The sequence below is a fragment of the Rattus norvegicus genome, chromosome 5 (genome assembly GCF_036323735.1).
Source record: "Rattus norvegicus strain BN/NHsdMcwi chromosome 5, GRCr8, whole genome shotgun sequence".
Classification (NCBI taxonomy): Eukaryota; Metazoa; Chordata; class Mammalia; order Rodentia; family Muridae; genus Rattus; species Rattus norvegicus.
In genome coordinates, this window is record NC_086023.1 from 137,353,100 (window position 1) to 137,366,729 (window position 13,630).

At 47.6% G+C, this 13,630-nt stretch overlaps 1 protein-coding gene across 3 annotated transcripts in view; it reads right to left on the bottom strand.

The window, feature by feature from the left end:
- Nucleotides 1–6,687: 6,687 nt before the first annotated feature.
- The window catches only part of Cfap57 (cilia and flagella associated protein 57), a 73,686-nt gene continuing 66,743 nt past the window's right edge, over nt 6,688–13,630 (bottom strand). For all 3 annotated transcript variants that reach the window (XM_017593808.2, XM_039111195.1, XM_008764092.2), the window contains one exon: nt 6,688–7,053. In XM_017593808.2, the coding sequence (XP_017449297.1) occupies nt 6,839–7,053 (215 nt within the window). In that variant the 3' untranslated portion in view covers nt 6,688–6,838. The remainder of the gene's footprint in view (nt 7,054–13,630) is intronic.

The following is a 13,630-nucleotide window of genomic DNA, read 5'->3' on the forward strand; positions in this document are numbered from 1 at the left end:
CTCCTCTTTAGGATATATATATATATATATATATATATATATATATATATATATATATATATATATATATTCTAAAATATAGCTTATTCTAGAAGGTATTAATGAGCTCTTCGAAAGTCTTATACATACAAACTGTATCTCAGTTCAAATTAGCTACACATTGAGTACCCGGCAGCCATTTTCGTGTGTGGCTGCGACTTTACAGGGGGAGTACAGCTCTGGCCAGCTCCCCCCCCCGCCCGGCCCGAAGACAACTTTAAGGCTGTTTGACCACTGCAGAACAGGAGACCTTGGATGACAGTGGCTATTAGTCCTGCCACTGTGCAAAGCATTGTGAACATGCCCTCTTTAAAAGAAACAAGCCTGGGAGAGCCTAGGTCTGGCAGAGCTCGCCAGCTTGGATTCCAATATCCTGGTCTTCAGTCTCGTGCTGACCTAATGTCCAGCCGTCTTAGACAAAAGCTCATGCGGGGAATCCCTGAACATCCCCTTTCTCTTCTCTTTCCCTTTGTGTCTCTAGAGGAGAAAGCAGAGCCTGTGGCGTGGTTCACATGGGGAGGAATGGAAGGTCAGGAGGTAGAGGTGGCAGTGGCCTGCAGGAGAAGCTGTAGGTCTTGAGGGGGTGTACAGGGGAAGAACAGGTGAGCTGGAGCCCCACCTCCCCCTATGCTCAGCCAGAGGCTGAACGAGCCTGTTACGGTCCTGCCACTGCCTGCTTGAGTCCCTCCCATGGCCAGCCTGGGTTCTTCATGATCTTTGAGGCCTTGTTTGATGTCATCCCACTGCTTCAAATCCTGTGGGTGCTGGTGGCTTTCTCTGCTTTCCTTCCAGATGATTCCTTTACTTCAGGAGCTCAAATGTCACCTTTGGCTGTTTAAATTCCCAGAGGGAGGTGTAAACAATGCCAACCCCTCCTCCTGAGGCCTCTGATTCCACTCCACCAAAGTTTATTCTGGGAGAAACAATGAGTTTATTGGGATTTCGTCCAGAGCATAGGTGAAGGGTTAGTTACTCGAATGTGGGTGCTACTCCCCAAAAGACTGCACTACCGAGCAGGGATGATGGCTTTCCCACAGCTTCGTAGACCCGAGTTCCCTCTAGTAGGTCCCCAGACCTCAGCACAACTGACTCTGGCTGGAAATACCATTCAGGCTGTAAAACTCAGCACATAGCACCCCAGTCAAAATGAAAACAAAGACCTAATCCATCAAGGTCCATAGTTTTGGGAAAGTCTCTAAATGTAGGAACCTGACTTTCTGGCTTCTGTAGTTCTGCTTCTGGCTATCTGTTCTGGTTAATAGAAAGCATGTCAACCCAGGACATAGTTTCGGTGCTTAAAAGCTCATCCTGAGAAGGGCTCAGACTAACACTGGGATCCTGAACACCTAGTGTAGCCTCCAGCCGGCTAATAAAGACTTTCTATTGGCTTAAACCCATGTCTGAACAGTCTTCTCTGGTGGCTACCCCTCCACATCCCTCTTTCATAGCCTTCCTTGGCCTATATACTGTAGCCCTTCCCCAATGACTCACATAATTAGGTCAGAGATGCACACAGCAGGTGGTATGAAGTGGTGATGGTCCCGTGACCCTCTCTGCTTCTCTATGAGAAGTCAGTAAGACCAGCTGGGTTAATCTTTTACAAGTGGCTCAGCTGAACTCTGAAGATGGCCATTGTTGGACTCTGAGGACAGTCATGTATGTCCCCTTCCCAGAAGAGCTACCTGAATACTGTTTCAAAATTGCCATGTCCTCAGCATTTCTCATCCCCCTTACTTCCTTTATTCCTCTGTCCTTCCTCTTATCACTCCTATATACACGTTACTGTGGGCCTCCCTCTCGAAGGTCCCTCTCGACCTTTATGAGGAAGGATTTGCTTTGTTTGTTTGCTACCAGTGCCTCCAGCTCCCAGAACAATAGGTGCTCAAGTCGACATTGTTGAGTGACTGAGTGGAATTGTGGGTTTTGGAGATAGGATGATATTGAGGCCCTAGCTCTAGTAATATAATTTTAGAAAACCTGCCAGGTTCCTATCACTTTGTTAAAGCATCATAACCAAAGGCAGCTTGGAGAGGAAAGAGTTTGTTTCATTTAGCATCACAGTCCATCCCTGAAGGAACTCAGGGCTGGAACCCTGAGGCAGGAGCTGATGCTGAGGCCATTAGAAGAGGCTGGCTCCTGACTGGTTCCCCATGGTTTGCTTAGCCTGCATGAAATGAACACTTAGGACCACTAGCCAGGGATGGAGCCATCCACAGAGTGCTGGGCCTTCCCACCTCAGAAATCAAGAACGTGCCCTGTATAGACTTGCCTACAGGCCAATCTGATGAAGGCATTCTCTCAACTGAAGTTCCCTTTTCTCAGGTGAGACTAGCTTATGTCACATTGACAAAACATCTCACCAGGACAGGCTTGGTAGGTCTGGGTCTCTTCATTAGTAAAATGGGGCTAGCATAGCTTAGTAAGTGGTTATGAGGGGGAATTAAATGGTAGAATCCACCACTGAGCAAACAATTTTTGTGTCCCTTCTGTGATCCAAGTATTGTGCAGGAGACACAGGGGTGGGAGCTAATGTTCCTGTCATCTGGGAGGAAAGACTAGGAGAGGAAAGGACACACAGTACGGGGTAGCCACAGGGCATCAGTGGATCCATTCCTAGTGTGGTGACAGACCATTCTTCTAGGTACACATTTGTGGGGGACATAGGTCCCACTTTTGATTTTCATCCTCTTTCCAGGTAAGAGCTCTAGATTTATAATTCCTGGCTCATCCCCATGTCTACAGGTAAGCTCCTGACTCAAGCTAGGCCCCAAAGTCTCCCTTTGAGCAATTTAAGACTGGGAGAGATGGCTCAGTGGTTAAGAGCACCTGCTGCCCTCGCAGAGGACCCGTGTTTGATGCTCCAGACACATGTCAAGCAACTCTGTTGCTAAAATTCCTCCCCTGAGGGAGAAGTAATGTCTACCTCTCTCCTGAGGTCCCTTGACAAGCCGAGGTACAAATTCCAACATTGTTCACTCTGGGAAACCAATGAGTTTATTAGGCCACCTTCTTCAGCAATGGAGGCCATGGGTGGTAGTGTGGGTGGCCTTAAAGCAGTCACACCGGAAGGTCTGCACCCAGAATAGATGACACCTCCCCCAGGAATGCATAGATGGAATTATTCTTTCTAGTCCTTTGACCTAGATTCACAGAATCCCACCCACTCACCCCCAAAGTCCACTTAGTTAGACCAGAATTGTATACACCTGGTTGGGAGGTTTGGCTGACTCCTCAGTGAGGGCCCCATGGACCCTCTGGCTCCACAGGGAAGGTCAAGGGTCAACAAACCCAACCGTGGTGACACTTTTTTTTTTAAGAGTGGCGTAGTTGAGCTGGTGAAGGAAGATAGTGGTAGTTTATCTCAGCAGATCGTCTTGTACAGTAGGCTTGAAAAACACCTTCAACCTCAGTACCAGAGGATCTGATGCCCTCTTCTGGACTCCATGGGCACCTGCACTCACCCATGTGCATGCATTTGGGAGAGTAAGGGTGTGTGTACATGCACTCAAGCAAACATTTACAAAAAAAAATTGGGCTAGAGATTTCATTTCTGTTTGGGGCCTCTGAGGAGCTGTATTAAAGTGCCCTTCTGCCAGCTGAAATTGTGACGGGGTGCCTGTCTGCACAGGCTCCTCCTGTGTCCCAGGCCCTGGATCAGGTCCTTCTTGAGGTTTTGGGTGCTTCTCAACCAAAAGAAAGCCCATGAGACACCAACAGAGCCGGAAGACAAATTCCTCTCTCTTTGCTTAAGCGGTCTGGAGTCATAGCCAAAGAAGGGCACCTGGAGCCTCCCGCTAGAACTCACAGTTCCAATTTTAACAGTTACAACAATACACTAGTATGTGTGCCTAGAGCATTCTAGCCCTCCTCTGTCACATGACACCTACTAGACGAGCAATAAATACAGTTCTTGTAAACCTACCAGCCTCAGCAGGAAATCAGTAATGCTAGTCCCACTTGCTGCCTGCTATATGACTGAGTTGTATCCTTATGGGTGTGACCCCAGTGGGGCTCCACTCACGAGAATCTGCCTGCATTTCAGACATAAACAAAGCAAGTTTAACTGCTCTCTTGAATCTTTGATGGTCTTGGGGAGCTGAGGGGAGATGAACCCCACTCCTGGTCCTGAGATGTCACTTGTCTTTCTGAATTCAGAGCAGTAATTGTAGGGTTGGGGATTTAGCTCAGTGGTAGAGTGCTTGCCTAGGAAGCGCAAGGCCCTGGGTTCGGTCCCCAGCTCCGAAAAAAAGAACCAAAAAAAAAAAAAAATTGTCCAGAGCAGTAATTGTAATGAGGTGGTACCTTATTACGTAAAATGGCTGTAATGATCATACCCAGGATTGCCTGTGCTTCTCAAATGCCCCTTGGCATTGATACATATTAGTCAGACATGCTTTCTGGAAATAGTGGAGGAAGGCACACATTGATGCCAAGACTGGGACTGTGGGCTGGAGTCTTTCATGTTAAAAGAAGAGGAGGGCAGAGGGGGCACATCTGAGATCTGAGCAGTTTACACTGTCTGGCCAAAACTGATACTGAGATTCTAGAACAATAGGGGTGGGCACACACATTGGATATCAGAGGCATGGAGAAAGAGAATGATTCTGAAGGCTCTTACACTAGGTTGACAAGCTTCTCCCAAGGCCATTAGCTGTCATACTCATTGAGTCCCCAGAGCTCAATGACGAACAGCAACCAGAAGAACAAGAACTGAGTTCATGTACCAATGGGTGACTGGCTGCCTTCTACAGCTGCTGTGGGGGATGGGGGACAAGGGATGGCTGCTAGACTCAATCTACCAGTGAGGGTCAACCAGCTGAAGAGACCTCAAGGACAAGGTGATCATTGTGCCTTCTACCTCCCCATGAAGTCAACATAGGCCAAGTGGAGGGAGGTCTGGAGTAGCCAGAGAACCCGGATCACCCAGCAGGTGTAGGAGTGTGGAAGGCAGGATATGGAGAGCTAAAAAAGACTGAGTCTCTAGCCTCAGATTCTGAAGCTATGTTCCTCTCTCAGCAGCTGAGAAAACAAGCCATTGGCTCAGGCACTAGCTGGAGGCTGGAGCTGGGGGCGGGGATGGGGTGGGAGTCTTCCTTACTTGCAGTTACTTCTGTTTTCTCTTCATCTGCTGGACAGCAGCCATAGAAAGCTTAGACATAAGATAGCTCATTTGGGGCATTTTCCACTGCCCCCACTTCTCTCTTGTTTAGAGTCTCTGGGAGTCACATTCTTATACTCTCCAACTCCCCTGGCCCCTGGTGTTTGTACAGGCCCCTCTCCAGGACAGTATACCAAAACACAGGCTCTGGAAGCCACTGGGCAGCAAAGTCCCAGTCATGGCCCCACCTATGTGACTGTGTGCCTGCCATCACTCCCAAGCCGTCTTTCTTGTAGGAGGAAAGGTGATGGCTTGATCAAGCACATTCCCGGGTGATGTGTGTGTCATTTGAATGACAACCTCAGTGAATTTCCCTCTGCTCCTCAGAGCTCCATTTCCCCCTGCAGGTTTCTCCTTTCTAGGCCGTGCTTCCTCTCCCTTCGATTGGCTAACTCCCACCAGTCCCGAAGTCAGCAGAGTTCATTTCTCGCCCTCTACTCAGTCATCTTCCTGGTCAGGCCACCAGTGGGCAAAGGACAGGATGACTGTCACACTGGTATGGAGGACAGGAACTGGCTTTGGAGATAGGGTGTGGGCTGAGAAAGGAAGTGGTCAGTAGAGACAGAGCCCCCAGGGACACTCATCACCCTCAGAGTCCTTTCCAGTCTTTGCCGTGTACCTTCCAGTTTGGAAATAGGACAGCAGAATTTCTGGTCTGACTGTGAAAACAACCAGGGGCAGTGGCTACAGTGTTGGCAAAGCAGTCTGGGGAAAACTGAGGAGCCTGGGAGATGGCAGGCTTCATGCAGCCAGAGGGGAACCACGAGGAAGGACTTGGTCTTAAATACCTATATAGATATTTGTTCTCTGCAAGAGAAGTCAGGAACATTTCCTTACCCTTCTTTGCTCAATATTGCCTAAAGGAGTCTCTTTCCTGGTGTCTGCATGTGGCTAGGCTCTTGGGATAACATCATTGGAGAGAAAAGTATAAAGTGTCCCCCCCCAAAAAGAGGAAGCAGGCAAGGTCATACAAACACAGGTGTGAAGGCAAGAGGAAGGGCAGGAAGCCCCTCATTTTGTTTCATAAGGAAGAAGAAACTGGAGGAGACCTTGTTTGGTCCTGACTTGGCTGGAAGAGACGAGAGTCAGGAGGGAAGCAACAGGTGAATTACTTAAGATGTGAGCAGGTGGGCCAGAGAGATGGCTTGGAGGTTGAGAGCACTGATTGCCCTTCCAGAGGTCCTGAGTTCAATTCCCAGCAACCACATGGTGGCTCACAGCCATCAGTAATGAGGATCTGGTGCCCTCTTCTGACATGCAGATATATATGCAGAGAACTGTGTATATAATAAATTAAAAAAAAAAAGTTGTGAGCAGGTAGCCCTGTCCTCATCCCAGACCCATGGCAGGAAGCTGGCCCTGGATCCTGCCAGTTCCCACACAGGAACAAACAACAGTGACTTCGGAGAACCCACAGCCCTCAGTCCTCAGGCACTCTCTCCTCCTGGCTTTCTTGTGTGGCCCCTACCCTAAGCAGAAGCTGGACAAGGTTGTGAGCAAACACCTTTATTCTGACCCTGCCCCCTGCCCCCATCTTTCCATGAAAGAGGCTGGTGGGACTCAGGTAGAAGTCTGGCTCAGTGGCAGACACCCGGTGCATCCTGTGCTTCTGGCTGTGACTGGAAATGGCTCGCCCGGAGGTCACTTGGTGTGCACTTCAAAATCCACATCTGAGTCTACGAGGGAAGGAAGCCGAACTCCAGCGATGGTGTGGAAGCCTGGGACCTGCTCCTGCTCTTGGATCTGGTCTCTGAGGCGGCGGATTTCCAGGCGTTGCATCTCGATGATCCTCCCGGTTTCCTCTTGTTCATTTAGCCTCATAGTAGAACTGGTGCCGACGACATCCTTGGTGAGCACTGTAAGGGACAAAGCAGGGTCACTGTAGCCTGTTTACTAAACTACTGAAGTCACCCACCCCCTTTGAACATCTTGGGAGCATCCACAGAGGGAGAGAGAAACAGGTCACTTCACTGTCACTCCAAGTGGTAAGTAAGCCTGTGTGAATGCCTCACTGAGGACACTTATAACTCCCCAGGGGTTGATGCTGGAGTCTGGTAAAAGATGATGCTTCTAGATCCAGACTCTTCTCTCTGTGTGGCATCTGCTAATGCTTCCTGAACCTCTGATCTTGCCCTCATTCTGGGCATCCACAGAATCTGTGGCTTTTGTCAAGCCTGGGCCTCAAAGGTCTGGACTCCTGGCAGTAATATTGGCTCCCATGCCATGCCACCTCTTTCTTCACTACTCAGGGGTCCCTTTGCTGCCCATGTCCCATGCCAGCATGCCAGCCTGACCACAGACTCTTTCACTGTTTGGACTCCTCAGTAATCAAGACAAGATTGCTTCTTCCTGCAGTTCCCTCCTACCTATGAGATGGGCTGTAAATTCACAGTCTTCTCTGGCCCATTATATCCACCATGAGTCTTCCCCCCACCCCTTCATTTTCTTGGCACCCTTTTGCCCCTGTTTTCTAATCGATTTGTTCTTCCATTTCATGTGTCTTGCCCAGCCTGTACAGAGACAGCCCGGCCTTACAGGGTCTCCCCATCCCCGTGTCTGGCCTGCTGTGTGTGCCTGAGAAAAGTAGCAGGTAGCCAGCCGACTGTTCGCCTTGCACAGGCCACAGACTTTCCATCCCCACAGCAGCACACCTGAACTCTGACCTCCATCCCCTCCATTGGTCTTAGCAGATGGCGCCGCCTGTCTCTCCTTCCTACAGCCAGCCAGCCCTCTCCTGTGGCTCTAAAGGGAAAACTAGAAAAGAATGGATGCTGGAGGCGAAGGGAGAAACCGTTTCTACAAGGAAGCAGTCAGCAGTGGCCAGTGGTCAGCCTTGCCTTGGCCAGCGTTTAAAGAGCAATCGGTTTATCTCGCCCTTCTTCCTTGGAGAGCCTGGTCCCTCCTCTTCCTGCCTTTACTTCTACAAGTCCTTTTCTGCAGTCCCACATTCACGATCTTAGTGGTTGTCCCTTCTTCCCCTCAAGTATCAACCCTTCATCCCTCCGATACACGCTACTCAGTGTTTCTGGAAACGACTGCCCTGGATTTGACCACTCAGCATCAGCTTCTGTCTTCTGGTCCTTCCCACTAGCCCTCAGAGACAGACACTTAACCAGTCACCATCCAGCTTCCTGAGGGATGAAGTGTTTCCTCAAGTCCTGGAGGCACTTGGGGTCAGCCTGAGAGACTCAGCACAGAGCTTTTCTTCCTGGTTACCACAGGCCTGCCGACGGTAGTTTCTTCTCTCCACAGCACCCCTCTATGTGATCTAAGAATCTTGCTCTAAATTGTAACTTTCTTTTTATATATGAGTATGCCGTCCTCATGTACACTAGAAGGCATCAGATCCCATTACAGATGGATGTGAGCCACCATGTGGGTGCTGGGAATTGAACTCAGGACCTCTGGAAGAGCAGCCAGTGCTCTTTACCATGGAGCCATCTCTCCAGCCCTAAACTGTAACTTATAAGGCCTTCTAGGATGCCCAATCACAGAGTGAGGGACCTCAGAGGTGGACAGTGGTAGGCTCTCCACAGAGGCAAGGAAGGTCCACCAAACCCACAGCCTCAGGCTGGAGGCTGGCCTGGCAGTTATTTGAAACACACCTGACTTGGGTCACATTGTCTATTGGGGTTACAGCTTGGAGAAGATGGCCCAGTAGACCCCACGTGGCCATCTGCTGTTTCCTGCTCTGTCTCCCACTCTGGTTTGTGAGCGTCCCTAGAGCCTGGGCCGTGCTTTTCCCATCCCCTCCCATCATCCCCCTGTGGCTTCTCTCCATTCTTTCTCATAGCAAATTGCCTGCTCCTCATACTGTGGGTGAGTCTTACGGGGGCTGCCTTTGGTGTTTGAAGCCCTGCCTCTTCCACAGCTGTGGGAAGCCATCTGCTCTTGCCTCTCTGCTCACATCCCCACTCTCTCCTTGCTCCTTTTCTGCTCAGAACCTGTCACCTTCCTGACCTGGTCAGTGTCCCCCTCTGCATGCTGCTCACAGGCTTCTTTTGCTAGACAGATGGCCGGTATTGCTTAAACAATGAAGTTATTATTATCACCACTATTGTTATTTGCAGTGTTGCTGTCTGAACCCAGCAGCCTCAGGCATGTGGTAGAGATTCAGTGACGGGCGAGCTGCATTCTCAGTCCCAAATCCAACTTCAAATGATGGAAGATAAGGACGTGGCCAGGGACGCAGGGACTCACTCCCACCTCCGTTCTACACGCTGTGTCATGTCTATTTTCCCTCTGGTGGTTTGCAAGATTTCTCTTTATTTCTCCCCCACCTTCCTTTATATCATCCCTCTAGGCTCTAAAAAGTTTAATATGCTCATATAACATAAAGAATGCAGTGCAGGGAGGCTGAGTTAGAAACTCTAGAACACACATGAAGCACAGTGGGAGATATATATTATATACATATGTATACAATATATATCACATGTATGACATGTGACATATCATATGCATGATATATATGTGTATATGAGTATATGTACTTATATATAATGTATATATACGTGTATATAGTGTATATATACATGTATATATTACACACATATATAATACATGTATATGCACATAACATATGCATATATTAAATACTATATTATATATAGTATAATATATTATGTATGTATTGTGTGTGAACTCAGAACTACGGGGAGATGGGAGTCGAGACAGGAGAGTTTCTGAAAACTTGTGTATAGTTAGCACTCTGGTACACATTCATCTGCATTTACACACACACACACACATACACACATACATACACACACACACACAGAGTGGTTCTCCTGTTGTGAAATAATCAGAGACACAGAGTGGTTTGGTTCCAGAGCTCCGGCCTCGAAGCTTCTGCCCAGTATTTTGGTTCTTCTGAATTGCTGTTTGGATCCACAGTTCAGCCTTTGTCTTCCCTGTGCTAAGCCACCCCTAGTCTTCGGTGCCTGCATTTGCCCCTTTTGTCCATGTTTCTCCTTGCTGGCACACTTACCTCTAGGACCATTTTTCTTCTGATATACAATCTTTAAAAGTGATTTTTAAGAAGGTTTTGTTGGGGGACAAAGTTCAATTCTTGTCAATTTTCTTTCCTTTTAGCTCCATTTGAAAGAAGTCGTTTCCCTAGTGATATATGTCTGGGGTAGCCACCAAGCTTCAGCACTCTGAAGGGTCTGTGTCACCAGCACTGCCTCTCACTGTTGCCACAGAGATGCTACATGACGCCTGCCATCATTCTCCTGAGTTTGAGCCCTTGCTCTTCTCCCCGACTTCCCATCTTCCGTGTTCTGTGGTTCTGATGTAGGCTTGCTGGTAATTATCCTTTAGGGAACCATTAGGATTTCTGGATCAGATGGTCGCCATCTTTCATCTATTCTGAAAACTCCCAGTTACTCCTTGGGGTGGCCTCCTCCTTCCTCATAGTCCAGACAGCTGCTGGCTTAGTCCGCACCATCCTGGCTCTGTCTTGTCTGGGCTGACACCCGGCCACCACCATCTTCATTCTTTAGTTCACAGCATCTGCCTGCAGATGTGTGTATCTACCTTAGAGCTCCATTAGTTCACTGAGGTTCTAATTATAATAATTACAGTTCTCATTTCTACTACTTTGGTTATTTGTGGTTTTTAAATATAAGTTGTCTATAAAATTTTAGAAGACTCTTGCTTTAAAAAAAAAGGGTTCGGGGTTGGGGATTTAGCTCAGTGGTAGAGCGCTTGCCTAGCAAGCACAAGGCCCTGGGTTCGGTCCTCAGCTCTGAAAAAAAAAAAGAAAAGAAAAGAAAAGAAAAAAAAAAAGGGTTCAAGGGCTGGAGAGATGGCTCAGTGGTTAAGAGCACCGACTGCTCTTCTAGAGGACATGGGTTTAATTCCCAGCATCCCCATGGCAGCTCACAACTGTCTTGTAACTCCAGGATTCAACGCCCTCATACAGGCATGCATGAAGGCAAAATATCAATGCACATAAAATAAAAATAAATAATTAAAAAAAATTCAAGCTGGGAGGTGATGGCTGTGTTGGCAGCCAAGCCTTTATTTATTTTTTTCTTTTTCTTTTTTTTTTCAGAGCTGGGGACCGAACCCAGGGCCTTTAGAGTGCTTGCTCTACCACTGAGCTAAATTAAAGGCAGCCAAGCCTTTAATTCTAGCACTTGGGAGGCAGAGGCAGAAGCAAGGAAACTCTGACTGGAAAGACTAACAGTACGACTGCTGCTACTACTGCTGCTACTGCTACTACTACTACTAACAGTACTACTGCTACTACTGCTACTACTACTACTGCTACTACTGCTGCTGCTGCTACTACTATTACTACTGCTGCTGCTGCTGCTACTACTACTACTAGTAGCAATAATAGGAATAATAAAATAAAAAATAAAAATTCAAATTCCACTTTTTTTTTCTTTTCTTTTTTTTCGGAGCTGGAGACCGAACCCAGGGCCTTGAGCTTGCTAGGCAAGTGCTCTACCACTGAGCTAAATCCATAACCCCCAAATTCCACTTTTTATTTCTTTAAACATAGAGAGTATTAAATCTTTTTATTATTTCTTCATGTGTGTCCCGTGTGTGTGTGTGTGTGTGTGTGTGTGTGTGTGTGTGTGCATGTATGTTGAGTCCTTGTACAGCTCCAGGGACGTCATCTGCTTGGGGTAGCAAAGAATTGAAGAAAGGACAGGCAGAGAAAGAGAATCCAGAATCAAGGGGACTGGATCTCTGACGGAGAAGCCACAGCAACCCCAGTAGCTCGGTGTGTTTATTCTTTTTTTTTTTTTTTCCGGGGCTGGGGACAGAACCCAGGGCCTTGCGCTTCCTAGGCAAGCGCTCTACCACTGAGCCAAATCCCCAGCCCGCTCGGTGTGTTTATTATACGGTTGAACAGAGAGACCAGATTATTACATACGCCCTGACAAGGAGGTGGTCTCTGTAGGGAGCTGTCTTCAGGTCAGAAATATTTGGGTGGGGGTGAGGGAGAAGAAAACTACGGTGTGTATCTTTTTTTCTGCACATGCTGTCAACATTTGCACGTGGACCAGGAGGGAAGATTTTGGCATTTCCCGTGGGGTTGAGGCTCTGGGGTGCTGTCGACACAGACATGGCTCTTGACACACAGTTCATGTCAAAGCACATATTCCCTCATTCAGCGCTTCCTCCATTTTCTGTGTGCATGTGAACACACATACACGTGTGTGAACACGTGTCTGAGTGTACATGCATGGGAACACATGTGTGCCTGTGTGTGTTCCCATGCATGCCGCTACACACATAGAGGTTAGATGTCAATTCTCTCCTACCATGCAGGTCCTGAAGATCCATCTCAGATTATCCTTTTACCGTCTTGTGGGGTCACCGTCTCATTTTAATAGTCTGACTTTTCGTGGTCTCTGTTGGTTCTATCCGACAGCTTGAGCTTGGAGGTTTTAGCGTATGTTGGATCTTTTCTTATGCTCTTGACTTTCAGCTTAGGATCTAGTTCCCGGGCCTTTGCAGTAGGGATCATTTGCCCACCCATTTCCCAGCTTTCTGCCGGTCTCTTATTTCCTTTGGTGCTCCCTTTGTTCTCACAGATCATTTATGCCATTTTAGTTGTCTTTTAATAGCCAGCTTTGGTTGTAAGTTCTAGTGATGTGGTTTTAGTAATGTGAAAACAACCAGGTATATCTGCTGGGTCTGTTAGTTAATTGTCTTGCAAATTTGAAAACAATATAAATGTTTTTAAAACTCAAGTAGTGGTTAGGGAACGATGAGTTCTCTTCTTCAAAGGATTCTTAAACACCAGCTAAATGGACCAGGTCTACGCAACTTGAAGAATGTGTATTTTTGCACTGGCTTGTCTTGGGAAGGGGGCGGGCGCACATTTCAGAATCCAAGGTCAGGCTTCTGTTTTGCACAACCAAGGTCAACAACTGGAATGCCTTGTCACCAAGTGTCACAGCGAGTGCTGCTTGAATAAATCTGTAGTGGATGATGAATATGATTGGTTTGTTTTCAGACAGCTCATGGTGTGAGTGTTAGGGGTGTGTGTGTGTGTGTGTGTGTGTGTGTGTGTGTGTGTGTGTGTGTAGCAGATGTTGAAGAGACTAGAGAGGTGGGGATCAATGCTTCCTGAAGTTGGGAAATGGATTCGTGCAAATTCACCAGATTTTTGCTTTCAACTTTTTATGTCTGGAAATTTCCATATCAATTATTATAAAGAGCCTGGTGTGTGTGTGTGTGTGTGTGTGTGTGTGTGTGTGTGTGTTTGTGTGTGTGTGTGTCAACTAAGAGCTTTTCAAAGTGCTTTGGTAAATCTATATAGTATTTTCTCCCCACTTCCTTCTTCTCCTCTCCTCTCCTCTCCTCTCCTTTTTTATCCTTTCTCCTCCCCTCCCCCCTCTTCCTTGGTGTGTGCGCAGGTGCACATGGAGAAGTCACAGGAGGACATCTGTGTCTTGCTCTTGCTCT